The 26,199-nt window shown below is 52.8% G+C and overlaps 12 protein-coding genes and 1 non-coding gene across 13 annotated transcripts; 8 read left to right on the top strand and 5 right to left on the bottom strand.

Annotated features, from left to right (window-relative positions):
* Positions 1-28: 28 nt before the first annotated feature.
* BDZ83DRAFT_t125 lies at positions 29-109 on the top strand. Its single transcript has one exon. It is a non-coding gene; the product is annotated as a tRNA-Gly (tRNA).
* Positions 110-435: 326 nt separating this feature from the next.
* Positions 436-1,108, bottom strand: BDZ83DRAFT_270786 (uncharacterized protein). The gene has a single exon (XM_060502053.1). It carries the CDS (start codon positions 880-882, stop codon positions 493-495), a length of 390 nt encoding a protein of 129 aa, XP_060366116.1. The 5' UTR covers positions 883-1,108; the 3' UTR covers positions 436-492.
* A 1,448-nt stretch (positions 1,109-2,556) lies between these two features.
* Positions 2,557-2,757, top strand: BDZ83DRAFT_617055 (uncharacterized protein; the record flags this gene model as incomplete). The annotated part of the gene is made up of 1 exon (XM_060508006.1): positions 2,557-2,757. A coding segment is annotated over one exon (201 nt), but the record flags the coding sequence as incomplete, so codon positions are not given.
* Positions 2,758-3,670: 913 nt separating this feature from the next.
* On the bottom strand, positions 3,671-5,799 carry BDZ83DRAFT_617052 (phosphatidylinositol N-acetylglucosaminyltransferase-domain-containing protein). The gene has a single exon (XM_060508005.1). The coding sequence runs from the start codon at positions 5,374-5,376 to the stop codon at positions 3,748-3,750; it is 1,629 nt and encodes a 542-aa protein (XP_060366114.1). The 5' UTR covers positions 5,377-5,799; the 3' UTR covers positions 3,671-3,747.
* A 1,064-nt stretch (positions 5,800-6,863) lies between these two features.
* On the bottom strand, positions 6,864-7,277 carry BDZ83DRAFT_650685 (uncharacterized protein; the record flags this gene model as incomplete). Its single annotated transcript, XM_060510392.1, has 1 exon — positions 6,864-7,277. One exon carries the CDS (start codon positions 7,275-7,277, stop codon positions 6,864-6,866), a length of 414 nt encoding a protein of 137 aa, XP_060366113.1.
* Positions 7,278-11,317: 4,040 nt separating this feature from the next.
* On the top strand, positions 11,318-12,377 carry BDZ83DRAFT_270694 (uncharacterized protein). Its single transcript, XM_060502052.1, has one exon. It carries the CDS (start codon positions 11,530-11,532, stop codon positions 12,187-12,189), a length of 660 nt encoding a protein of 219 aa, XP_060366112.1. The 5' UTR covers positions 11,318-11,529; the 3' UTR covers positions 12,190-12,377.
* Positions 12,378-12,565: 188 nt separating this feature from the next.
* On the top strand, positions 12,566-13,302 carry BDZ83DRAFT_575189 (uncharacterized protein; the record flags this gene model as incomplete). The annotated part of the gene is made up of 2 exons (XM_060504782.1): positions 12,566-13,107; positions 13,164-13,302. The coding sequence occupies 2 exons, from the start codon at positions 12,566-12,568 to the stop codon at positions 13,300-13,302; spliced, it is 681 nt and encodes a 226-aa protein (XP_060366111.1).
* Positions 13,303-15,412: 2,110 nt separating this feature from the next.
* On the bottom strand, positions 15,413-16,265 carry BDZ83DRAFT_617043 (uncharacterized protein). The gene has a single exon (XM_060508004.1). The coding sequence runs from the start codon at positions 16,140-16,142 to the stop codon at positions 15,459-15,461; it is 684 nt and encodes a 227-aa protein (XP_060366110.1). The 5' UTR covers positions 16,143-16,265; the 3' UTR covers positions 15,413-15,458.
* A 1,299-nt stretch (positions 16,266-17,564) lies between these two features.
* BDZ83DRAFT_775167 (uncharacterized protein) lies at positions 17,565-18,107 on the top strand. Its single transcript, XM_060515437.1, has one exon. The coding sequence runs from the start codon at positions 17,598-17,600 to the stop codon at positions 17,952-17,954; it is 357 nt and encodes a 118-aa protein (XP_060366109.1). The 5' UTR covers positions 17,565-17,597; the 3' UTR covers positions 17,955-18,107.
* Positions 18,108-18,160: 53 nt separating this feature from the next.
* BDZ83DRAFT_751110 (uncharacterized protein) lies at positions 18,161-19,240 on the top strand (the record flags this gene model as incomplete). Its single annotated transcript, XM_060514013.1, has 3 exons — positions 18,161-18,238; positions 18,294-18,912; positions 18,966-19,240. The coding sequence occupies 3 exons, from the start codon at positions 18,161-18,163 to the stop codon at positions 19,238-19,240; spliced, it is 972 nt and encodes a 323-aa protein (XP_060366108.1).
* Positions 19,241-22,227: 2,987 nt separating this feature from the next.
* BDZ83DRAFT_575087 (L-Aspartase-like protein) lies at positions 22,228-23,912 on the bottom strand (the record flags this gene model as incomplete). Its single annotated transcript, XM_060504776.1, has 2 exons — positions 22,228-22,417; positions 22,474-23,912. 2 exons carry the CDS (start codon positions 23,910-23,912, stop codon positions 22,228-22,230), a joined length of 1,629 nt encoding a protein of 542 aa, XP_060366107.1.
* A 1,068-nt stretch (positions 23,913-24,980) lies between these two features.
* BDZ83DRAFT_270666 (uncharacterized protein) lies at positions 24,981-25,889 on the top strand. Its single transcript, XM_060502051.1, has one exon. The coding sequence runs from the start codon at positions 25,186-25,188 to the stop codon at positions 25,759-25,761; it is 576 nt and encodes a 191-aa protein (XP_060366106.1). The 5' UTR covers positions 24,981-25,185; the 3' UTR covers positions 25,762-25,889.
* Positions 25,745-26,160, top strand: BDZ83DRAFT_650678 (uncharacterized protein; the record flags this gene model as incomplete). Its single annotated transcript, XM_060510391.1, has 1 exon — positions 25,745-26,160. A coding segment is annotated over one exon (416 nt), but the record flags the coding sequence as incomplete, so codon positions are not given.
* Between the last annotated feature and the right edge of the window lie 39 nt (positions 26,161-26,199).

Here is a 26,199-nt window from a genome sequence, read left to right as displayed (position 1 = left end):
ATGGCCTACTATTCAAAATCCTCAAGCCGCGTCGATGGTTTAGTGGTAAAATTCTCCGTTGCCATCCAGCAGCGTCGGGGAGCCGGGGGTTCGATTCCCCCTCGACGCATTCATTTTTGCTTTTGCTCCATCGTGCCCCCCCTAATAACAGAGATTTAGTGGTCCTGTATCATATATGTATCTCACTGTCTTGGGACTAAGCCGAACCTCAGAAATCAACTTGGCGAATTCGAACGATCGTTCGACATGTGCCTCCAGGGCGTGGCTCCATCGAGCATCATGGAGAAACTGTACGAATGCTCCGAGACGCTTCCAATTCCAGACAACTTTTCCGCACATGATGTGGATCTGGGCTGGGCCTGTCAAAGCAACTTCCTGAACAACCCAACCCCGATCGAACCAGCGATTCTTCCGCAGAAACTTTGCAAATGGGAACCATGACGTGGCCCAACGGGAACATGTGTTGGCCTGATCGATGCAGAATGCGTCTATTCAGAGTGGCATCGTGTCCAGTGCGGACCTAACTTTGGGCGGACATTTGCGAGTCGCTGAAGATGATTGATCTGTTGATCGACAACGAAAATCAAGGATAGTGCGGAGGAAGTCGAACACATTCTCAGATATCTGCATCACTTTGCCGTCGCAGATCACTTCAAATGTCCTTCCCGGCCCAGGCTCTTGGGCATCCTGAATGTTACTGTACTTGGGTAGCTGCCAGGTGTAGGACAGCGCCGCAAAGACTGGCTCATCATCCAAGTTCACCTCTTTGAGCGAGAGGCAGAGGCCGTGGGGATAACTGTCATCTCGCGAGATGCTGAAGAGACGTATGGAGTCGGTTGCTGAAAGAGCCTGGCATTGGTAGTCCGTCAGTGACGTAGTCATAGTTTCAAGATGATGCCAAAGAGCAGGAGAGATTGGATCAACTGGTGTATGCTTTAGGGAGAGGAAGTGCAAGAGCCAGTCAAGCTAAGTAGTGAGTTGAAGGAACGACTGAGAGTTAGAGAATCAGGCTGCATATGCCTACTTCAAGGAGGTGTGGGTGTAGAACAGCCACATGGCCTGCATGTTGGCAGGTGCATGTGCGTGGTTCAGCGTACAATGTGACATTGGTGTAAGCACTAGACGTCTGGCCACATGTTTTTCTACTTGTTATTAGAATCTCTTCAATGCCTCGCCATCGAAGAGATACGGCAGTTGATCGTCCCTTGATGATATTGGAGGGTATCTATTCTACATGCCAGTGTTGCTTCATGTTCAATCCGTGACCCCTTCAACAATCAGTCTGCGCGACGGGAGTTAAGCCATCTCTCAATTGCATTTGCATGATCTTGTTATATGACCATATCAATGCCTGGTAGAAAGCTTCTCCGCCTCTTGCCCAGGTCCACCATCACTATTTATCCTACTTCACTTGTCTCTAATCTCACCGACAGCAAATGCCACAAGAATCACAAGAAAAGTCGCGAGCACAACCCCACTCACAACGCAGTATGCCATATATGAATGAAGTTCCTGACGCCTTTCCACAGCCTGGAGGCGTTTTACAATCTCACTCCGATCTTCCGGTAGCCTCTCAATCTCCTCCTCCAGGTCCGTCCATCGGTTGATTGATATTCTCTCGGGCTGTCCAGAACCTCGACAACATGCGTGAATAGACTTCTGAAGTTACCCAAGGATGATAGATATGGTCTGGAGGTGGCCGACGATGTTGCTTGTTGACCAGTTTTCCTCGTGGGTGCCTCATACCGGTAGGCCATCTTGGTCTTTCTCGAACCCCGTATGAAGCCTTGAAATGGGTTGTCTTGGTGGGGGCTGCCGAATCTGCTTTGATTGCAGTTTATGGAGGACTCCAAGATCTCGTGTGCTAATGAGATAGGGGTTGATAGTGTCTTAGTGGCGTTAACGAGGCGGCGGTTGTGTAGTTCTAAAGTCTTTGCGGTTTTCGGCCGGGTTTTGGATGCAGGCAAGATCATTCTGCTGGTAGCTAAGTCCCTGTAAAGCCGCGGTGTTGCTTGTAGGATAGTGCTGAGCATGGTGTTGATCGGTGACGGTATTGACTGTGAAAGATATCAATGTAGCCTGACTTTATTTCTTCAGTACTATTACTTCTGCAGATTCAATTCAAGGCGGAAGGTACCCCCTCTAAACCACCAGACAAGATGATTCGGAGATAGGTCGTCGAGTCCAGCTTTCTCTCCCGTTTCCTTTCCACGCGTTTCCATAACATCCGTAACTTTGGTAGGGTTGACAAGGTTCCGGACTTCTATTCATCGCCCTTCCATGTATAGATGGATCAAAACCTCTTATAACATTGCGAACCTTTACGGGAGCCACGAAACCACAGTCGTCTATACAGATTAGGAACAAAGCAAGATCTTATCCGTACAGTTTGTGACGCAAAGGCTCACTACTTGATACGGTAGGTATGTTAATGGCGGCAAGATTGAGTCATAATAAAGGGATGACTCTCGTGATATCAAGGTATACCAAAACCCTTGACGACCATCCCAATAGCCTCAGGCTCGTGCCACCTCCGTCACATACTTTAACATCCTCATGAATACAAAAGTTTTCCACGCAAGTGAGATACCAGACATCCTCCTCGACAACTTCAACCACAACTCGAATAAGACAAAAACAAGAATCACCATCTCATACCAAACCAGAACAAATGGCTTCCCAAAGCCTCCTCCACACTCTCCGGAGGCAACTCCCCGGAATAATCACAAGACCATCACCCTTCCCAACAACAACTCCAGCACCACCACAGACCCGTCTCTTCTCACACACATCTACCCTCCGCGCCAAAGTCGTACACCCCGACATCGACAGATACATCCGCTACAGCCTCCGCGACGGCCCCCCGCGCACATCGCGACCGAAACCACTCTTCTCGCTCGCGCACCAATGTCCCTGGCCAAAAATCATACCAATGACAGCGGCATCCGCGAGCTTCACATCAGCATTCCAACCTACATTGTCACAGCGAAGAGCATCCTCCTCATCATCAATAACGTCGTCGTCCCTCGACGCAAAAAGGCTCAAAGACGAGGAAGACAAGAAGGAGCTCTACCGACAGATGCAACTGTTTGGATCTCAACAACGTGCCTTTCTTATTCTCCAGGAGGATTTGACAGACAGACTGAACCATGTCAACAAGCGCACGGGAAACCTTTCTCGGTACCGAGAGCTTCAACGAAACCTATCTCACCTCGAGGCCCTGAGGCTCATCGGGAAGCGTATGGAAAGCAGGAGCAACGTCCTCATCGAACTCTGTAGAAGGTGCGAGGCCGGCGAGACCATATTCACCGGCGATGATGAATACGACGACGGCGGGGGCATCACCAAGGAGGATATCCCCAATTCTGTCACCCAATCTCTCTACGAATTTTGGTGCGTGATCGTGGCCTGTTTCATTTTGCGGTGTTTATGGGACATGTGGTTCCCCAGGAAGTCGAGTAAAGGTCCGAGGACCGAGGAGGTGGGAGAGGAAGAATCGGCGTCGGGTACCAGCCCATATCGCAACGCCGCAGAAGTAAAGTCAGAGGGTGGTGACGAGGAGCTCCCAGAGCTGCAATATCTCGTGAAGCCATAGAGCCCAGTACCACACACATTACCCAGTACAACATAGTAAAGAAACATCACTTCTCCGCAAACATCATGATCCAACTTTTTTAAAAAAAAACATCTCTCTTCATCAAATTACTTTACGCTACCTTACTACTCATAAGTGCCTACTACCTGATCTTACCCATCATCCCAAAGCCGTCGACTCATAATAATAGGCCTCGCCGGATCCCACGGCCCATAAATCTCATTCTTGTACTTTTGCAACCCAATCAGCCACCAACTACACCCGCCCATCGCAATCGCGGAGATGAGCACGCTGACAACCATGCCGGCGACGGCGCCCTTCCAAGGCCAGCAGGATATCCCCATACCGGCACAACTACCAGCAGCAACGCCGCCATTATCACCCACGATAACCCCGACACCGGCACCCGCGCCCAAGACGAGGAACACGGTCATGGCATAGTGGTATCCCCAGCTCCGGTGCCTCGCATACCGCCGAAACACGGGGAAGAGCCCAAAGACCTCGATGCTGAAAAGCGTGAGACTGAAAACCTGACCTGTGGACGGCAGCCGCGAAGCGAGCACCGTCGAGGCCATGAGTGCGGCGTTGGTGGACAGCGAGGCGGGGATGTTGACGCGAACGCCGCCCGAGTAGTCGAAGAAGAAGATGTTGATGGTCAGGAGCCAAAAGGACATGGCCCAGATACTGTCGCTCGAGGTCGACTTTGTCAGGGATTTGAGAATGGGGGAGAGGCCGAGGAGGGTCGAGTAGATTAGGATTGCGCTCTTGACAGTGCTGAGGCGCTGGTTGAGGCGGCTGTTGTCGTCGCCTGGCAGCGGGAAAGAGGACCGCCGCGGGAGGGGCATGCTGCTGCTGACTTCTTGGCTGTAGCGGCGGTAGACGGACTGCGAGGTCGCCGACGTGGAAGAAATCAGGGAGCTCGCGGAGGCAGAGTGCGAATGCCGCGCCAGACGAGGCCGCTCGGCACCAGCAGTACTGGACAAATTCGTCGCGGAGCTCGTCGCCGTCGTAGCCGTAGACGAAGCCGCCGCGGCACCACCATCGTCATGCAGCGGCGGGCTCCGCTGCCTCATACTCCCCGTCCTCCGACTTGGCTCCAATCTTCGCCCCGCGGCCGTCGCGCTGCTGCTGCCGCCGCCCGCCAGACCCATTTCTTTGCGCTCCTCGTCGGCCTCCCAGCGCTCCCATAGCAGCCAGCCCAGAAACGTCGCCATGCTGCTAAACGACACAATGGACACGGGCGACACGCGCTCCTGGGATATGAGGACGAAGCAGACGATGAAGAGGATGACGGAGCAGACGTGCTGAACAATCACTGTCGAATCGGCGACGAGGGGCCAAAAGTCGTAGGGCTGCAGGCGCGGGTTGCGCTGGAGGCTCTCGAGAAAGGTGTTTTGGTCCGTGTAGTTGTCCGGGTAGCTCTGCTTCACCCACATGAGCTTCTTCCAGGTCCGCTTGCGACTTCTGCGAGAGCGGGAGCGGTGGCTTCCAGCGACTGCAGAGGCGGCATTGTGACGGAGGCGTGCGCGGGCGGCGCGGTGGTCTGCGCCGGGGGAGGAGACATCGGGGAAGGAGGGCACGGGACGGCGCGGCGGAGATGTTGCTAGGAAGGCATCTTCGGGGGCGAGGCGGGATCGGTCCTGGCGCTGCTGGTGGAAGTTTGTGGTGCTATTGTTGGTGCTGCTATTTGTGGTGCCGGTGCTGAGGGCCGTCGGGAGGGTGGAGGAGCGGGTGAGGGGCGGGGGAAAGGAGCCAAAGTCCGTTGGTGTTGTCGGGGACATGGGGCGCGGCTTGCCCTTGAGGGCCTCAATGTAAAGGAACGACAAGAGTACGAATACTCAATGGGGCGTATTGGTGATGGTGGTTTGAGGCGTTTGACCGAGACCCTTCTCAGCCTCGCGGTCGCGAATGGACTGAAGTCGGCGCAAGGCTGGAGACCAAGGTGATTGGAGCTACGGAGAATGCGCGCCAGAAAGGCAATGGCACTGGCAGAGGAAGTGAAAGAAAGTGCCAAGGGGGGCCAGGCCACACCAGGGGGGCACTTTGGGAAGGAGTCAAGAACGACATAAAAAAAGGGTGCGTGCACGGACGGGGAAAGGACATTGGTGGGGAAGGGATGCCGAGTCAGTCGATTTCGACAAGGGTGCGTCGCCCGGACCAAGTCGCTGGATTCGGTAACTTTTTTTTTTTTTAAAAAAAAAAAAGCATACGAAGGATAGTTAGACTTATCGGTGGCCGAAAGAAGCGTCTTCCGCAGTCCATCAAGGGAAAGGTGTGTCTACTGCTGCAGCTGGACTTAGAATGCTGCATCTGCTGCACATTGCTAGGTCGGTATTGCCTCGAGATGATTTCAAAATGGAGGGTAGTAAATCTGGGAAATATCCCGTCCGTCCAACCACAGTTGCTACCTCAAGCTTAATTCTTCTTTTGTCTGAGTAAACTATCCGTAGTTCCGTACTCCGCACGTACCTAGTAGAGTCTCGGAACCATCACCGAACTTGCAAAGGTAAAGGTTGTTGTCCAAAGTATCGCCTGCAGTAGTCTAAGCTTCATGGATACGCAGACAGATCGTAGATGGATCATGGGAAGGAATAGATGCATGCCTTCTACAACCCTGCCGCGGATTGCGTCTACATCCGCGTCCGCGTCCGCGTTTGCCTCACCCAGAAGCTAGAACCAAGTTAACCGTCTTCTTCATGACGCTGTCGTGGACACGCAGCTCCCGTCATGAACCACTTACGATCCGCGGCCCCCTTCTCGACACATGACAACCCAGTTTTCGGAGACTTTTCCATCCTTCTGGAAATCCAAATACCACGGTAGCTTGCGCGTCCATGACCCATGGAACGCCAAAAAAGGGAACTGTTATCGTTCCTAACTTTCCGTGGCGATGCAAGACACCAAGCACTACTGTCAACAATGCATCAGAATACGTCCAGAATCGCGACCCGCGGCATCCCAAGCCCCGGATTCTCAACACCACCACCACCACCACGTTCCAACAACAGTCCAACGACACCACACCTACTATACTGCAGTGACCCGACCACGAGGCTAGCGGCGCACTAGCATCCGCACGACAGGTGCCCGATTTCCGAGAGAAACGGGGCCTCACGACGGAGTTCCACCTCGCCATGTTCTGCACCGCCTGCCTCTGCTCAAAGAGTACCACCGGCAACACCGTTCCCCGCCAAACCCTTGTGCCCGGGGGAATACGAAGAGCAATTCCAGAAGCATTTTGAAGCCGGGCAGTCTCATTTCTGTCTGCCTAGATGGCCCCGAATTTCTCTGCAGGGAGGCCCGCATCGGCACAAAGCTTGTTCGTTGCTCGTCCCCTGGCTGATTGGCTGTCCCACTGGAATCGACCCTCATGCTGCGTTCCTGAGGGCTGAATGGATATTCCCGTCCACCTTAGCCAGTCAATGGCGACATTGTCCTGCATCGCTTTCGTGGTTGAGTGGTCGTGTGCTTGTTGGCGATTCTTAGATCCATACGGGTACAGAAAGGTTGTCACGCTGTCCATCGTCCGTCCCCCTTTCGTGCTGTTACCAATCTTCTGGGCCCCTTCCCGTGCCATGCGCCCCTCCGCGTTGGCATGGTCAAGGTCCTGTGGTCCAGACTCTTCGGCGCGCCCTACAAGGACTAGGCCGGAAATGTGCCAGGCTGCAGCGATGGCAGGCATGCCCTGTGGGCGCTGTGAAGACTGAAAGTTGGCCTGGAAGGTACTACTTATTTTGGAACTTTAGCGGGCCGACCGGAAGAGCTCCCACGCTGCCTTTCGCTGGGCGATGCTAGGTGGCACGGGTGGCTAGACAGTGGGTGGTGCTGGGAAGGTCTTTGTGCAGTAGGACCAGCTCAGATCTGACTCTGGCCTAAGGGGCTCGAGTTACTGACGTTTCGGCGGCACTAGTGCGAATAGCCTCACCATCAGCTCGATGGGACGATTCTGAGTGAGTCGGGGCTGGCATCGACGATCCATTTTCCCCTTTCCCCCAATCCTAGGCACGAGAGAGCAACATGACATCAACGAGCGGGCCATCTGCGACAATTCGGCTCGACCTCCTTGGTTAAAAACGCTGCTTTCCTGTTGCAAGTCTTGCCGGACGGGCTTGGCAAAGCAAGAGGTATGCGGGTTCGGGGTCCATCAAAGTCTCATTCCCATGGCATCCCGTGCTTTTGCGTGCCCATGTACGGTGGGCTGGTCTGAGAGCATCTGTTGAAACCGTTTTGACGTTCAGACAACCTCACCATAGAGGGCAAGAAGAAGCGGGTTTCGCAGCTGCTGCCGATGTGGGCCTCGGTTGCAATGGAACGAAACAGTCCAAACTGTCGCAAAACTCCCCAGGAGGCAGGCTCCAACTTCCCAGGACGGGGATTTCATGTTTCTCCTTCGTCAATGCTTGCTCCGTTTGGTTGCGGTCACCCTGTGAATGTGACCCTGGCGACGAGCCGGCGATGCTCCCAAACAAGAGAGACAGCTCCGCGGTGTCCTCAGTCACTACATTGCAGCCAAAATGGCGAATGTGCACACTATTTGATGGCGGCTGGCATAAGCTATGTCGGCATCTGCCGCGCCTGTGGTGTGGTGATTTCCAAAAAAAAAAGAAGTCCAAGCAATGGAACCAGAGCGCTAATCAGTGGATCCTTGGCGTAGATCCATTGCTTGGGTTCGCCAGCTGCGATTTGCCTTTGGCGCCAATTCCCACCTGGCATTGGACAGAGAAACCGTCGCATTAGGCGTTGGCTGGTGTTGTCATGGTGGTGTCTCTGGCATCGGTAGAGTGTAAGTCGATTTGGAACTTTTGCCGTCCCAGAGCAACTCGATGATTGCCTGAAGTGAGAAGATCATTGCTGACGGTTGAAAGTGTTGCTGACATGCTCCCTTCATTTCTTGGAAGAGGCAGTGTCTTGGCGCTGGTTGAAAGGCCATTGTGTGCGGCATGCTGCGTGCATATCCGTGGAGTAGGGCGCAGCTGGGTGCAATTTCGTCTGTACGAGTCTGCAGCCACGGAAGCGCCAAGCATCGTGAGAACTGGCGGGCTGGACGGAGGCTTGACTAAGCATCCTAGACACACCAAATTGACAGGGGCCATCGGCATACGATCCAAGGTGATAACTGATTCGCTGGTAAGGCCATCGACAAGGACGGCGACCGCGGACAAGGCAGGTGCAAAGTGCGCTATAGTCCATAGCTTTTTCCGTAGAGGAGAGGCGGGATCCTGCGTGCCGTGCGCAATTCCATGGACCCATTTCCGTAGGGAAGCGCGCCGTGAACATGGACTATTAGTCTATTACCTGGGAACCATGGAGGAAAAATAGGCCGAATAGTCAGCGTCCATTATTGTGGCTTGGAAGACGATGGTCGACTGGGTTCCATCTTCTTCATCTCTGTGTTCTCGGTAGGTGACGGGTATCTCCTTCAGCTGCGGCAGAGCAAGGGGGATGGTTTGTGTGCTTGTCTTTTTTCATTTCTCTTCGCTTTTCCTGGTCGTTTCTTTTCTCTCCGCGAGATTCAATGGGGACGGGTGCCGGTGGACTGTGGCTGGAGGCGACGATGTTTTGGTGCAAAGACTCAAGAGTCAGGGAGCTGGAGAGAGGACACTGTGAGAAGTCCGGTTGTGACGGGGGGTGGTATTATGTGATTCGCTCTCTCGTACGTCTTGGAATCGCCAAGAAAGGCAAGGCTCCTGGTGGGCTTTGATCGTTGCCATCTCTTGAGAAAGGTCAGAGTCAAGACTCGCACAGGGTCAGCTTTGCCCACGTGCTCCCGTTGGCAATTGTGGACGGGTAGAAGGTGGGAAATGAGGGCTGAGGGGCCCAGAGGATCCAGACGGGGGCACTGGGGGTTGGCAAAGCTGCGAGGGATCACTCGAGGAAAGCTTGATTCTCTTCCTTTTCTTCCTGTGGCGCCGTGAGATGTGAGAAGTGGGAAAGAGAAGTCACATCCTCCGGTACGAATATTCGGACAGACCAAGGTACAAAGTACAAAGTGCATTTCCGGGTACCTCCCTACCTCGCACAATACATGAGGTAAACTGGGTAAGTACGGAAGGTAACCCGTCGGTCCTGCCATGGAGTAATTAAGGTACCTTAAGGTGTTGTGCTTGCGAGAGAAGCTGCAGCCTCAATAGAAACTATTGCAGGGAAGGTGGGAATCATTGGGGGAAGCACAGCTGGGAAAGCGCACCCACGAATCACAGCACGCAATCGGCCAATGTGTCGTCCAGATGGGGGCATCGCTTCCACCAAGTATTCTGTACAGATGTTGGGCTGACCAGACGCAAGCGCAGAGCAGATGCGGGCTTGCATTCTCAGCTTCAATAGCTTGCTTTGTTCTTTCTCTCTCGATGTTACTTTCCTGCACTTCTCCTGCCTGCCCCCCCTCGTTTAATCATTGGCAAAATTAGACGAGACAACGGAGTGGAAGCTTGACTTGACAACCTGGCTTCACTCCCGCAGCCTGTGACGGCAACCGTCGAGTCTTTCCCCTGACATGCCAATTGGAATCCATACAGACTCCATAGGGAGGCGCCTTTTTTGTCTTTCATATCTTTCGTCTCTTCTCAACCTCGGTCGACAACCAAATCTACGCATGGAACCCCCCCGTCCGGCCTTCGGCCGTGACACATGGGATCTACTGGCAAGGATGACTTCCTCGTTACTTGCACTCTGGAGTCTCTGGGATTCTGCTAGGTTATTGGGCATTCTCATTCTCGCATTCATGTCTGTCTGTCTCTCCTTCTCCATATTCTCGCGTCCCTCGAATCCCGCGGCCCCATGGGCTGCCCGTGCAAACACTGACCATCCCTGGCCACAGTCGTGTGGGTGGGTGCCCTATGGTCTGCAGAACCCCCGAAATGCATGGGCAATCCGCAACGGAAGGGAAAATCCAGGGGACCTCACCAAACCTGCCTGCCTGCTACGCAGTAACCCGCCAACTAACGCGCCTTTTGGGTTTGGGCGAGGTGGTAGTGCAGGCGATCCAGCTCACCCCCGCGTTCACCTTGGCTCCAACTTCCAACCTCGTCGTTCGATCCTAAATCGGGATACAGGAGAAAAGATTTAGAAACCGAGCTGCTCATGGTTATGGAGTCGTGCTTCGAGGTGGCCCTCCATGTCGCATCTCACTTTTTCATTTTTCACCGATGATGGGTGATGGAGGGGGCCGAGCAAACCGGGTACCGAAAAGAATGCACACAAGAACCAGAGCCGCAAGGCCCGCCGGCCTATCAACTCTATGCAAAGAAACGAAGATCGCCAGAACACAGCGCTCGAGATCGGCTACTCGGCAGGCTCTCTCCTCGTTCTTGTTACAGGCCTCCAGAGTCAGTCATCATTTGAGTGTGCCGCTGCCGTTGCCGTTCCGTGCGTACCTATCCCATCCCATCTGTCCATTTCGGAGAGAGCGCAGCAGCAAATCACTCGCCAGTCGCCCTTGCTTCTTCACACTGGGGGCCGGAGCTTAAAGAAAACGATCCTGGGCGCACCTCCTCACCACAGTACTCTGTAGGCATGCTGCTTTGCTGAGGGACAAATGGACAGGACAGGCCCTGGCGAGGTCCAGGAGAGAAAAGAAGCTTGCGGCCGACCATGTTTGAATCGAGACACCCACTTGCTGCATTAAACAGGGTGCACCGCAGCCCACAGGGTCCAGATCATCCCTGCATCCCTGGCTGAGCCTAGATCCTGGTCCTGGCCTGCCGCCCGAAGGCAGAGGGGGACAGCGGCCGGTCCCCCAGCACCCGCTTTTTGTGAGGGAAAGCAGAGAACAGACCAGAGGGGATCTGAGAGAGACGGGGACAAGGAGGACGAGCATGGCCCTGGGCCCTTGATGGCTGGCTGCAGTGGGCTGGCTAGGTCTCTCTCGAGAGAAGACGGAGCGAGGGCAAAAAGGTGCGAACAAAAACGCCGCCGTCTTGGGCGAGGCTAAAGTCATGTTAATCCCAATGCGTAAAAGGTTGGGCTTGCTCTCCTTTCTCTCTGTCTCTCTGCTCTGGATCATACATAATAACACTACCACCTCACCCGCCCCATGCCTCTTGTCTCCTGCACAAACATACTTGCAGCTACTCATCGATACCCAGTGTGCCAGTCCCATTTCTGATCAGACCCCATCTCTCCTCACTCCGGACGAGTCGAGGGTGTCTCTTATTCTTCCTATATTACTTGCAGACCTCGCTCGCCTTGGCACGTCAAGTCCCACGAACACCTACCTCTTCTGTTCTGCCCTCAGCCGTCTATCCTTCCGGTCTTCTTCGCTGCACCCGGGTCTCACACCTACCATTAGTCGCCCCGTCCCATCTTCTTCATTCCTCACAACTTGGGAACACACCAGAGCCCGTTACTTGTTTTGTTTCACTCGCCTGCGAGCTTTCCCGCCCTCCATTACGCTGACTTTTCTGCGCTCGGTTTCACGCCTCGACTTGTCTCTGGTTGCCCTGCCGCTGTCACCGGATCTCTTTTCCTCTAATAAATTGGCTTACCCAGACCTGGACATATATGTCTACACGTCTCGGCACATCCCTCACCCACTCAAGCATCTCAATACAACACCACTGCCCTCCACCTTGAACTTCCACATCGACCACCGGTAGTTTACAATCATCGTAAATTGCCGAACACCGCCTTGGCTTGAGAACATTGGTGGAATCGTTACAGACGCAGTAGTATTTGGAGCACACATCCAGCACAAGTCAACAGGCTAGTTGCACCAACTCAGACGATCTACTTCGTTGGAGGAAAGGCAAGGAAAAGGAACCAGGAGGCTTTCCTTGTGGCTGGAAGTACTTCGACATCGACAATCATCGTGGGAAACAGATTACCAGACGAGCATCCCTGAACCTCATCTGAACCCTCGATAACCAGGATTGAGATAAGACACGACGACAAAGACGGAATCTCTTCGCGCATTGAAACACCAACTCTTGTATACACCACAGTCACCTATTACCAACCCTGATCACCGACAAGATGAAGCCTTCATCACTACTCTTCGCCCTGGGCTTCACTCAGTTCGGCTTGGCTGCTCCCGTCCCATCAACCATTTCAGATATGGTCTCACACGTCAAGACCGAGGCACGTCGTCTTACGAGGGTAACACGCGTGTCCATGCACCGCACACGACCCATCTCTGACGTCTATGACATCGAAACCGAATTCAACAACGAGCCAGTAACACCGTCCGAGGACATGCCCCCGTCAATCGTCCTCGCTGCACCGCGGCCCCTGAAGACCAGCTACCTCCAGTCCCTGTCAAGGCATCCGGCACCTCACGGCAAGGACAGAGTGGTGGACGTTGTGGGCGACGGAACCCCCGAGACAATTACGCCAATGTCGCTCAAGGATGGGCTGGCGGAACTGTTGCCTTCTGGTCGTCTGCCGTGCTGGAAGCAAATTACCCGACCGACGATGAGGATCTTTGAGCAGCACCCCGATTTGATTGTTCTCGGCGCCGTCATTGCTCTCGTTCTCGTCCTTTTGGTGCTGGAGTTTGTCGGTACTACCTTCCAAGGGTGAGTTCATCTTCAGTGATATTTTGCAACGTGCAATCGACTAACAAGAAACGCAGAGTACGCCAGCACTATGACCCGCAAGGAGTGATCCGGCTAGAGGTGGACGAGAAGGCATGCAAGACACCATCATTTCGATGTGACTCGGTGCCTTATCATGATGAGGAGGACCAGGGTGCCGAGGAACCGAGACCATGATCCTTTGGGATGGTTTAACCCAGGAAGGGAAACGAAAAAGAAAAACGAAAACAACAACACCAAAGAGTCTGAGGACTCACGGACTATTTTAATGTGATTACTAGACATTGCGATACCATCTTCTTACTAGTACTGAGCGCGGCGCTGGTTAACGGCATGATTAAAAAACAAGAAAAAATTCATAAACAATCAATCTGTCTGTGCCCTTTCATCTCTGTGGACTTTGAATATGACAAGAAGATGGCCTGGGCAATCAAAACGACGTTAAGCTTCACGACAAAAGGGCGGCTCTGGGTTTGAGCCGGCGTCGGTGAGTTGCGAAACACCGAAGAGGAACCAGACTCTCTAAGCTTGAATGGACTGATCTACTTAATCCGAAGTCTTGCAACCTACTACCTCAACCTCAAACTATGAGGCACGGTTGAGAAATGGACCTCGTTAATTGTTGCGGTGAGCGTAGGAGAGGTTCCACGCTACTATGCCCGCACCATGTCTGCACCTCGGATACCACCTCGAATGCCAGTCTTCTGGGAATTGCACATGCAATGATTGTAGCTGAAGTATAACCAACTACCGACCTTCTCACGCAGTCAGACGAAGTGCTCTGGTCTACGTTCCTGGCGTCTGATTAGGTGACTGGTGATGAGATAGCGGCTATTGCGGCCCGTCTATAGCAAATGTTGCCGAAGTGCCGTGATCCGCCGTCGCCTACTTCCCCCACCTCCCGGGTTGACAAGTATTTTTAAGCGACCTTTGGAATGGGAACTACTTGATACGAGATAAACTCCAGAATGAATACATTCATGTTCTTGTGGTTGTAGTTGACGAACCCGGGATTTGAGTTTCGCCTTCGGTAATGCGGCTCAAAGACTGCAACGTGATAACAATCCGAGGTGCGCGAACTAACAGAGCCGTCGCTAGAGGTTGAAGCATGCTTGCGATTTTTCAAGCTCAAAGACGCGTCTCCTTTGAATTTGTTTTTCTTTTCAGTCTATTCACTTACGTAGATTTGGCAAAGTTGAAGGAGAGCGAAATGCCCACGGGTGCTATGTCTGTCCAAAGGATGAACCGTAAGCCATCATCGCGAAACCCGTCATGCCGTCGCATCACAAGGCTTCCCAATCTTTGCCCCAGCACCATACCATTACTCCCCATTTTTTTCATGAAAGCAATACTTCAAATTTCTTTCAGATTTTTTAGCAAGGCAATTAACAGTCAGTCTTTCTTGAGTTGTTGTGTTGGCTCCCCTCCCAACGAAAAAACCCCCTTCAATCTCACGATATTATCTCCTCCCCTTGACCTAATCACCACATACGACCATACCCATTGGAAAACTCGGGATCCCGTCCGCTCTCCCATAGATAAGCCAATGAGGGCCGGATTAGTAGTTGGGTCGGTGACGACCAGCGAATACCTGGTGTTGTATGTCTTTTGATTCCCTTTTGTTGAAATTATCGTCGTTTTGTCGTGGTTGGTGACGATGGGTGGGGTACGGTACGGTTGGGTGCTTTCTGGTGGGTGAGGGGTGAATGAGGCAGGTCTTGGGGTATGGCGTGAAGGGATGTTATGCAGTGAATGGAAAGTCCAGGTAATCATTCGACGTATTCGCTTGTAGTCGAGCTTTGCCATAGTTTTTTTTAAGGGGAGTTGAGGAGAGAGGGACGAATGAGGGTTGGTTGTGAGATAAATAGGATGTCAGTCTGGGAAAGCAAGATCATCTGTGCCTTGATGTTCATTGCTCGATACATCGAGGCGATGTATGAGTTGAGACATGCGGGACAAAGTCCCGAGGAGGCTACCGACATACGTCAAGTCCTACTGGGGCGTTGCCTTGTAAGTGCTTGGAAACATACAAGATGGTATATCTTTAACTTTGACATCGACGACGTCGGTCTTGGGCTCGACTAAACCATGAGATGATGCTGAACGCTAAAATCATCGGATATTCGCTTGTCATTGTGGGCCCAAAACAGGATGGACGACTGGCATTGACCTCACACGATACTTACACATCGCAAGGCCTGCACTTGGAACTTCAATCTTCTCATATTTAATACGAAAATTATGGAACTATCGAGGACGAGCCTGGATTCTCTGGCGCGGCGTTCCTCCCATGCCTTCCTATATCTCAACTTAACCACTCCGCCCACGCCTTACTAGTGGTAAAACAACGCGAAGGGATACGATCCATCGCTGAGGATACCCGATCCAGGCGACATGGAATGCCCTTGCTCCCACAATTCCTGTTTACATCTTCTCCAGGCCTCGTCTTCCTCCGCGATTCTCTTCTTCTTGGCCTCTGCCTCCAACATGGCCTGGTATTGACCCATGGCGCCGTAGATGCCGAAGGAGGCGAGACTCGTCAGGCCGGCGACTTTACGCATTAAGGGTACGACGTTTACTTTCTTTGCCATCTTGAGAGTTCCGTCATAGCCGCTAAAAATCTTGTTCTTGAGAGTCGACATCTTTCTGGGAGACGCGGGGATGATTGCGCTCTGCATTGGCTCCGCCTTGTTGGCTTCGTTGACGCTTGGGCTGGGAGCCTTGACTCTTCTCAGGGGGTGAGTTCTATTGAGGAGGCTAGATCTGGGGGTTTCTTTTCCGCTCGCCCGACGAGGCCATGTGAAGGCGCTTGGCTTTGGTTTGGTGAGCGTCTTGCGTTCCTCGAGGGCTCTGCTTAAGGAGAAGCGGTACTCGGAGGGGGCAAGTCTCTTATTCAGGGCTGCGGTGGTTGAGAGGAGACGCGACTGCTGGGTGTCGAGTCTGGCAGCTGGGGTGATAGCTGCCTTGAGTGTGGGCATAACGCGTCGTTGGATGGCGAGGTTGATTTTGGATGCCATATTGTAAGTTATGGGTGGTGAGATCTTGTCCGGTGTGTTCTTTTGGTAATTTGGGATTAGTTGACGGTGGGATGAATTGAATAGGAATTTGAGATGGGTTCAAAAAAATTGGATTGATTTATATCTACGTCTGGAGTATCGGAGAAAGGTCGAGGGAGTAAAGTTTGATATCTGGTCGGTAGACAACGTTCAAGTGGCCTTTTTAGTCTGATGAAGGGCAGCACGGTTTGTGAATTTTAGGAAAAGAAAGTGCCATGTACGATGCTTCTTCCCACAAATATCTGTCCACCCCACATGCAGGTAGTTGGGCGTGTCTTTTGTTATGGACTTCGCCTGGATGCGGACACCATACTTATATCCTTAGGTATGAAGGAGACAGCATGTAACGATGCTTTGATAGCATATTACGGAGAAGGTACAATACATCTGATAAATTGACGAGTTTCTTTCTGTTCTACTGGGAATAGAGATGAATCGTATTCCAATCGCCATTGGAGTCTAGGAGGGTTATGCCTTGTCTTGACGACGCTCGATCCATCAAGGTGCTACATGAAGACGCAGAGCCCATCGTGATATAGTATGGAAGACTCTCTCGCTAGTACTTCATGGTCATTAGTACAGTGTAGTGAGGCTCATCAGCCTTTGCGGCTTCAACTCAATACCTGGTTTGACACAACTTATCCTACCACGCCTTCGTGCACAAGAACGCATTCAACAGCTTATCGCGTCTCATTCAACCTCATTATTCTGCTGTGACGTTGATTCGTGACTCGTGAGACATTTATTACTAGAGCTGAGGTTGCAGTGTACCTTGTTCTAATCAACCGTTGCAAGTTCCAACATCAGTAGACGGCAGATCTGGACCCTGGTCCAACCAACCCCTCCTTTGCATCTCTGTTGGTGTACAGAACTCAGAAATACCATATTCTTGGTTTCGTCATGTCTCGGAAGACGCAACTGCTTTCGCGTATGATTCAACTCTAATGGGGCAATTGATAGCCGCATGTAGTTACTCGCGATGCGCCATCAGAGAGTGTGATTATCGGCAGGAAGCATGTTGGTAGATGGCTTCACGTACAACTATTGGATGGAAGATTCATATTATGGTGCAGCTAAGCGCTGCGATCTGTATGTATGGATGCCTCATGACCCCTTTTCTAATCGGAATCTTCTCAGGCTTTTGGCAAATCCCCGAGCTATCACATACCTCGAAATCTCCTCAACCACTCGCCCCCATGTCACGCATATCTTTTGGCTCGATTCTTCAATAGTCGTGGTACTCTATGATATTACGGTCTCTACCGTAAATCTTTCTTTGAGTTTCCCTCGTCAAAGTCTCACATACTGGATGCGCCACTTGACACAGAGCTCATCGCAAGTCTGGGGCAGACACTTTCGGTCCAGAGTCACCAGTGGGCCATTTGGGGTGTCTGAACAGCAGTGTTTCATACATCCATGATGGTAGAAACCAAGTCCTCCGAGGACACAAAGTCCAGCTGCGTTTCGGCCTTGATCTCTTGTTTCAATCTCGGATCGAAGAAGAAGCCTCTCGCCTCACCAGGACCGACGTCAAAGCCAGCCGTTCCATATGAACCAAAACCACTGTCGCCGGCAAAGTCTGCCGATGGTTCCGTTTCGAATGGCAAGGCCGAGTCCATCTCATCCAAACACGCGGGAACCGAAAACAGAGACGCCGACAGCAAACACAGTCGAGAGTCTGCCGAAGCACATGTTGAGGCACCCTCGTCCGACGTTCAGCTCGTCAAGCATCAACCTATTATCGTTACAGAAAACGCGCCAGTTGACCTGTGATATGAGGCGCTCAACAAGACTCATCAAGACACCAAGTCTTGGATGGGAAAGTTCGGCATCGACCGCTCGAGTACCATCCAAGTCCAAGAATTGACAACGCTGGTTAGACAAAGCGAAGAAACCAGGATGCTAGTTCAGGACTGAAGATCGGGGAAAGGAATATCTTGTGGAGGGACTACGCGAATCGAGTCGTGGCTTGGGTGACTATGATCGGCGACACCACCATACCATTCGTCCCTGCGCCAGTCTCGCCGGTGTGGTCAGCACTCAGAGTGCTCCTTCAGGTAGACTCATCCAAACGAAATCCTATCAACTCCTGGGTTTTTCTGACTGGCACAGGCCGAAACAAGTCGAGTCGAACAAATCACCGCTGCTTTTGGTGCCGCCGACCGCATTCTCAGTATTGTCAGACGGGGTCAGATGTATGAATCTGTGTACAGCCTTTCTGGCGCGAACTTGAAAGAACCCTCGAGAGTGCTCCTGAGAGACTCTATGATTGAGCTATACAGATCCTCGCTGGACTTACTAGCTTCGACATCAACTCAGCTAGATAGACAAGAATCCTGGGCAATGCAGTTTCTCACGGCTCTCACTGACCCAGACCGCGCAGAATCGTTGTTATCAGACCTGACGGCCGCGAAGAATGAAGTCTCGAAGAACGCAGAAGCTTGCGTCTGCAAGTCAACAGAGAGGAATCTCGAGCTGTTGCAAAGTCTTCACAGCCCTCTGCGACGGATCGACGATAGGGTAGTGCAGCTTCTAGACTGTTTCAAGAATATGGAAAGCCGAGACAGAGAGTATGCCATGAACTACATCAGTGACGTCAAGGTCGATGAAATTCACGTCGCCAAGAAAGAGTTGCGGACTGAGGGGACCTGCGAATGGCTTATACAGCGTCCGAGCTTCCTTGCGTGGGAAGAGCCAAGCTCGTCGTCAATCCTATGGCTCAATGGTCAAGGTACGCCAAACATCCTCCTTCTTGCGTGACTCAGTGTTGACTAGTAAGGAAAGTGGGAGCTGGGAAGTCTTTCTTGACTTCCAAAGTGATTGATCGCTATCGCCCTCGCCCTGGCGATACCTTGAGATCCCCAGACAACGATGAAGGCTTTGCTCACTTTTACTGCGATCGCTCGCTGATTGACCGGAAAGATATCAAATCCATTCTCAGCAGCTATGTTGTGCAGCTCTTGGCGGTGTCGCGCCACCGCGACCGATGGCACAAGCAGCTTCTCATGTTTTGCGAAAATGCCGCCGCGTCTCGACGAAGTTTGGAGATTTCTGAATGAGAGCGATTTGTACGCGACTTGGTCAACACGTATCCACGATCTATCCTAGTCCTGGATGCTCTGGACGAATGCGAGCAAAGATCAAGAACGCAGATTGTGAGCTTCTTCAGGGCGTTAGTCAAAGACTCTGATCGGCCCGTCAAAGTATTCATATCCAGTCGACCAGAGACCGATATACTGGAGTTGATGAAGACGTCATCCTCCATCCAAATCAGCACCTCAGACAATCTAGGAGATATTGAGAAATACATTGACCTTAAGCTCAGCCAAGTCGATCTTAGTCCTGTTTGGAAGAGACAAAGTGTTCAGTCACTTGTGAGAGAGACTCTTCTTAAAAAACATGGTGGAATGTGAGTTCATTACACACAACCGCAACCTCCAGAAGTATTTATTGATGTTCGCTGTGCGACAAGGTTTAAATGGGTTCAACTTCAATGGGATCAGTTAAAGCCGTTGAATACAGAGACCGATGTGAAGCAGCGACTCATGAAGCTTCCAGAAGGTCTCGTGGCCTCCTACGAAGAGATATGTTCTCGACAAGACGGCCACGCATTGACGATTCTTATGAGAGCCGCTATGTGGGTCAAATGGGTAGGGGCGATGTCGGGGAAGACTTTTCTCGATGCCGTCAAACTGCCGTTCTGCCAGACCTATGAGCAGCTCGAGACTGCCTTGGCCGAAGAAAGTATTACAGAGACTGAACTAGGCAATATATGCCGTCATCTGATCATCAAAACAGAATTTTCCAGATGGGAATTTCCACATGCCTCAATCGCAGAGTTTTTCAACAATAAGCTCAGTCACTGGACAGACGACGGCGAGTTACATATTGCAACGTTGTTGCTCTTACAGGCATCTTTACCAGGGGAACATACTGGGTATAGTAACTGGCCCAGTTTCTCCGCTTATGCCTCGATGCACTGGTCAGACTTTGTCGAGTCTATATACAGAAGACGCCCAGAAACAAAGAAAATTTCGGGTATTCTAGGTTATTGTCTGGGCCTCAGTGATACTGTCGATCCTTTGAGTTTTCGACACCCAACAGCGCTGGACGAAAAGGGGGCGTTGAGGAGAAGAGTGCTCTGCCGATCGTACGGGCAGCCCTCTGACAGCCCTGTTTCTGTAGCTTGCCATTTAGAGTCTCTTGACTTACTAGAGCATCTGCACCGACTTGGGTATGATTTCACTCAACCAAATACCGAGGGAGACAGTTTGCTGTCCACGGCTGCTTGGTACGGATACGCCGAGATTTGTTCATTTCTCATCGATCACGGGGCAGAGGTCAATACACTGAGCCACCCAGATCGGTGGCATGTTCGCGGTACTGCACTTATCTTCGCATGTTTTACCGCGAATCGTGACAATTTTTTCTCCGAAAGTCTCAATATCATTGAGCTGCTTCTTTCGAAGGGGGCAGACCCGAACCTTCAAGTTGACCATACACCTTTGTGCGTCGTCGCTTCTAAATATCACCACGCTAAAACCCTTTCAACATCATTGGATTGGAAAGCGGACCCAAATATTCCCTGCCAATTTGGTGGAGGACTGTGTTGTCTCAAGTCTGTTTTCAAGCATGACCATGTCGAGGCGTTGAGAGTGCTGTTGAAATATGGACTTGATATAACACTATGGCCTGAGGGGGAAGGAATGGTCCTGGATGGAGCAGCTTACGAAGGTGCAGTCAAATGCAGCCGAGTCCTCATTGAAGAACTTGGCCACGATGCGAACAGTTCGAATGGGGGAGAATATGGCAGTACGTTTGGAGCTGCTGCATGCGGATTATCAGATAGAATGGTTCGATATTTGATTGAGGAAGCAAAGGTCGACCCGAAGATTCTCATTTCGAATCCCCCGAAATCTTCAGCATTTCGGTGGCCTGACTTAACGGCACAAATATTATTGGAAAGGCAATGTTTGATGCAGGAGGACCTCCTCAAGATTGGAATACCTCTTGAAGCGATACAGAGCGCACTTAGAGAAATTGCTTCGTCAAAATGAAATGCTACTCTGTTCTGCTCTACGAGGTTCACACACAATGTCGCTCCACATATCATGAACTTACCAGGGGTGTCTTTCACTTAAATCGCGATACGCCTTACCGCGATTCCTCTCCTTGGCTATCACTCCTCCCACAATGACTTCCTTCACAACAGTCATGATATGACGGTGATGGCAAAGACCAGCCGGGATGTATAAGGCAAGTTGCTGGCGGATCACTCTGTTTGCCCTCCCCAAGTGAGGTGGTTGCCGGCGGCCCGGCGTTGCCACTCGACCAATGGCATCACTGGACCAGACCAAAACCCGTCTCGATTCGGCAACTCGTACGGTATCACAAAACTCAAACCCGACGTTCACCACTACTACAAATTCTTATAGCCTCGTGACTCGACTTATTGGCAAACAGACTCCCCTCGAGTGTGTCTCGCGGTCGCTTACAAAAATTACATGTCACAAAAAGTAGCCTTCAGTGTTGGCCTCCATTTGCGTCAGGTCATGACCGCTTAAGACCGTGCATACTCTGTACTCTACCTTACACACCCGAACTTCCACAAACGACACACGTCGTCTGGAATTATTTTGAGACGGTACTGCGCCTAAGCTCACGCATGCGAGATGAATCCTCCCATCCGAACGGTGAGACGGCATCTTGACAACTGTGTGGTGCGCGGATGCGCGATGTGCGGGGTATGGGATTACATCACATGTGAAATGGCGGGGTCATTAAAAAGACAACATGCTCCTCCCATTCTGTGCAAACCACGCGATTTCGAAAATGTTTTTGTTTTACGATTTCAATTCTACAAACACGGATCGCTCAAGACCGCATTGTTTCCCTTTTCACAGGTAACAGGATATCGTTACGCAAGGTAGTTTTACACAAGGCGTGGGGGTGAGGTTTTGGTGGGTTTCGGGGTTAGCTCTCCACTCTATATCAACAAGTAACAACAACAACGTCATTTAGCACAACCGATCTCCAGTGTGCGCTTCTACTGCTTGTAAGCGCTGGGACCGATCATAAGCTCGGGGCGGACGAGCTTGTCAAAGTCCTCCTCGGAGAGGGCGTTGAGCTCGAGTGCGGACTCCTTGAGGGTGAGGCCCTTCTTGTGGGCGTTCTTGGCGACCTTGGAGGCCATGTCGTAGCCGATCTTGGGGTTGAGGGTGGTGACCAGCATGAGGCTGTGACAGTGTTAGCAAATAGACGCATAATCTTATAGATAATAATGGTGACTTACGACTCCTTCATGATGCTGGCAATCTTCTCCTCGTTGGCCTGGAGGCCGACGACGAGGTTCTTCTCAAAAGAGCGCATGCCGTCGGAGAGGATGCGAACGCTGTGGAGAAGGTTGCGGATAACCAGGGGCTTGTAGACGTTGAGCTCGAACTGGCCGTTCATGCCGCCGATGGTGGTGGCGACGTGGTTACCCATGACCTGGGCGCAGACCATGGTGAGGGCCTCGCACTGAGTGGGGTTGACCTTGCCGGGCATGATGGAGCTACCGGGCTCGTTCTCGGGGAGATTGAGTTCACCAAGACCGCAACGGGGGCCACTGCCGAGGTAGCGGATATCCTGAGCGATCTTGGAGAGGGAGGCGGCGAGGGTGTTGAGGGAGCCGTGGGCCTGGACAATAGCGTCGTGGGCGGCGAGGGCCTCGAACTTGTTGGGGGCGGTCTCGAACTTGGTGCCGGTCATCTTGGAGACCTCCTCGGCAATACCCTCAGCGAAGCCCTGGAAGGTGTTGATGCCGGTGCCGACAGCGGTACCGCCCTGGGCGAGCTGACGCAGGTCGGGCAGGGAGGACTCGACTCTCTTGATGCTCTGGCTGAGCTGGGCGACGTATCCGGAGAACTCCTGGCCGAGGGTCAGGGGAGTAGCATCCTGCAAGTGGGTGCGGCCAATCTTGATAATCTGCTTGGCGTCGAACTCGTCAACCTTCTTCTGGAGCGCATCGCGGAGGCTCTTGAGGGAGGGGATGAGCTCCTGCTCGATCTCGAGGACGGCGGCGATGTGCATAACGGTGGGGAAGGTGTCGTTGGAGGAGGCGGAGCGGTTGACGTGGTCGTTGGGGTGAACGGGCTTCTTGCTGCCCTTGACACCGCCAAGGATCTCGATGGCGCGGTTGGAGATGACCTCGTTGGCGTTCATGTTGGACTGGGTGCCAGAGCCGGTCTGCCAGACGACGAGGGGGAAGTGGTCGAGGAGCTTGCCCTCGGCGACCTCAGCAGCAGCCTGCTGGATGGCCTTGCCAATCTTCTCGTCGAGGCCGTAGCGCATGTTGACGGTGGCGGCAGCGCCCTTGAGGATACCAAAGGCCTTCACGATCGGAGGAGGCATGCGGTCCTGGGGCTGGTTGATCTTGAAGTTCTCGAGGGAACGCTCAGTCTGAGCACCCCAGTACTTGTCCGCGGGGACCTGGATCTCGCCAAAGGCATCGCTCTCGGTACGGGTTTCGGCCATTCTGGAAGCAGTGGTGTGAATGCTTCTCTGGAGGGAGAAAGGGCTGGTGAGGTTTGTTGATCTGGAGTTCGTCGCGGGGTAAAGAGCTGCGGGGGAAGAGGAGGTGTATCGGGTCGAGCATGTGGAGAGGCTCATTGCGCATGTCCTCGGCATAACGGTAAGCCGTGTGTTTGCCAGGCCGGAAGCGGCGCGACGAGCTGGTGCCGATCGAAGCATGGCGGGCGTTTTTTTTTTCCTCTGGTGGTTGGAGAAAGGGTCTTGGGGAGTAGAAACGGCGGTCTAAGTCGCAATTTCTAGCTTGTACGGAGCCAATTGAAGCTTTGATGACCTCGATGGGTGATGAGAAGGAGTGCGTGAAGGTATTGCCAGATTAATCAAAAAGATCTCCAAGGACGAGAGGAAGGAGAAAAAAAGGTCTCGTTTTTGCCGGCTCAATAATTAACAGGAGTTCCATCACCTCCGAGTTCGTTCCGTTGGGGGAGCTCTGACACTGTGGAGCTTGATTGTGGCCCGTGCAGCCCGGCTTATCCCGATAACCCGATTGCGCAGCAACAACCACCGGCGGCCCTGCCTTTGGCCGAAAGTCTCCGGTCTCCCATGTCTTACATAATCAGCAGAAAGTGGGGATGTGTTCTGGAAGATTACCTAAGGCACCTGAGAGCTCTTGTGCTCTCATCAACGGAATCCTTCGGCTTTTCATCCCACCCGCCGTGTCACCCTCCAGGTCCCGAGCCGAAATCGTCGACCTCGACTAGATTTCCAGCGTGCCATCGTCACTGGTGCAGCAGCGGCAGCACGCACTCGTTCAGCCCCCAAAGGCCCTTGCATCGTCCGCAGCGGGAGCATGTTGATAGGACGAGTTGGGCAACATGGCGGGGATCCCGGCCCCGCTCCGCTGCAGCATGTCATCACAACACAAGACGGCCCGTTGGGAATTGCCCTCGAGTTTGCAGAGGCCCCGTTCCCCCCTGTTCATCGCCGCCGCCGCCGCCCACGGGGTCGGAGAGCTTAGCTTCCCTGGAGGAACCCGTTGCCACGGACTTGCCGCCGTTCACAGCCTTCCTCTCATGTCCACATTGACGGTTGACCCCAGCCCGGCCCCTGGTCCTCTGGGGGCTCTGTCTTGAGGGTCTTGGTGCACGCAGGACGCAGTACGACGGAAAGGCGGTGTTGGCACTCTTTGAGGGGCCCTTAGATTTGAGGCCATCGCGGCCATTGGACCAACCGGCGCAACCACACAGCCATTAGCGCCTGACGGTCTAGACGGACAACTTTGATCAGCAGATCCAAGAGACACGGCTACCTCATGATGCCAGGCCGGTGCTGCAGGTAATGTCATGAAGCATTACTCGCCAGCAGCTCATACGACACATTTCCCGCCAAGCTAGGTAGCCACCGAAGAGTCAGAACAGGGGATAGACGATGCGAGCTCCATTAGCTTACTGCATGGTACCGCAACTGCTGTTGCTAACCAACTAACTTGCTGCTGATGCTGATGCTGTTCTGGTCAGGATGGGGAAGACACGCTATGCAACTGGGTGGGTTTCACATCCTTCAGCCCAACTCTTCTCCTTTTGGGTGGCTTGCTCATTGCTCACTCACCCCATTTTCCCATGCCTACCCTTACATTAGTGCATCTATCTGTCTCCTTTTCTTTCTTTTACATGCATCCACAGCCTCCTCGTCTTTCGTTTCGTATTCAACCCTATGCTTGAGGCTCCAAGACCTGTACAAGTACTTGAAGTCAGCCGCACGCTGCTCAATTGAAGCTAGGAGAGCACGCGACATCTCATCTCTTCTCTCTCTCCATCTGATATATAAGAGCGAAAAAAAGAGGAGCTCCCGTCGCCCTACGCCCACGGTCCCTGTCCCACACACACACACACTTGGGCAGAGAGAGCCCCTCATTCCCCGTCCCGCACGTTTTGTCTCAACTTCAAGCTCCAAAACCCCACCTCGAGTCCTGTCAGCTCGCACTTTCGCAGTCAAGTTCAGAATCAACAGCGACAAACCCAGTTCGAGTGTCCAAAAGTCTCCAGGCGACTACCATGTCTCTCCAGGTTGACGACCGAGGCCGTCGCACCCGTTCGCGCTCGCCTGGCCGTCGCGAGCGCAGTCGGAGCCCCGCGGTCCCCGCCATGGTTGATCCCCCGCGCGAGCCCAGCTATGCTTACCCGGAAGACGACCTCGATGGTGGCAGATATGGACGCGAGAGAGGAGGCGCCAACGTCGTCACCGCAGAGCCGGGCGCCAGCCGCGCCATGTCAGGAGCTATTCCTTACCCAGAGGACGGGAGCGACGCAATGTTCCCAGGCACCAGGTCACTTTACGACTACGACGACCCGCGCGGCAGCAATCCTGCTTACCGTCCGCCCCCATCCCCGCAAGACAACTACTACCGCAACTCGCGCGAAAAGTACGACGAGCCCCGCGACGATGACAAGCTCAAGTATCTGCCCGCAAAGTACAGCAGTCATGGCCGCAGTAACAGCAAATACGGCAA

Source organism: Colletotrichum acutatum (assembly GCF_030867785.1).
Source record: "Colletotrichum acutatum strain CBS 112980 chromosome Unknown BDZ83scaffold_35, whole genome shotgun sequence".
NCBI lineage: Eukaryota > Fungi > Ascomycota > Sordariomycetes > Glomerellales > Glomerellaceae > Colletotrichum > Colletotrichum acutatum.
The sequence above is the reverse complement of the archived record's forward strand: the minus strand, read 5'-3'. Positions and strand labels throughout refer to the sequence as shown.

Coding starts and splice junctions, on each gene's coding strand:
- BDZ83DRAFT_775167 (XM_060515437.1), top strand. CDS start 17,598: ATGATGGTAGAAACCAAGTCCTCCGAGGACACAAAGTCCAGCTGCGTT.
- BDZ83DRAFT_617043 (XM_060508004.1), bottom strand. CDS start 16,142: ATGGCATCCAAAATCAACCTCGCCATCCAACGACGCGTTATGCCCACA.
- BDZ83DRAFT_270666 (XM_060502051.1), top strand. CDS start 25,186: ATGCTGATGCTGTTCTGGTCAGGATGGGGAAGACACGCTATGCAACTG.
- BDZ83DRAFT_270786 (XM_060502053.1), bottom strand. CDS start 882: ATGACTACGTCACTGACGGACTACCAATGCCAGGCTCTTTCAGCAACC.
- BDZ83DRAFT_617052 (XM_060508005.1), bottom strand. CDS start 5,376: ATGTCCCCGACAACACCAACGGACTTTGGCTCCTTTCCCCCGCCCCTC.
- BDZ83DRAFT_270694 (XM_060502052.1), top strand. CDS start 11,530: ATGTTAATCCCAATGCGTAAAAGGTTGGGCTTGCTCTCCTTTCTCTCT.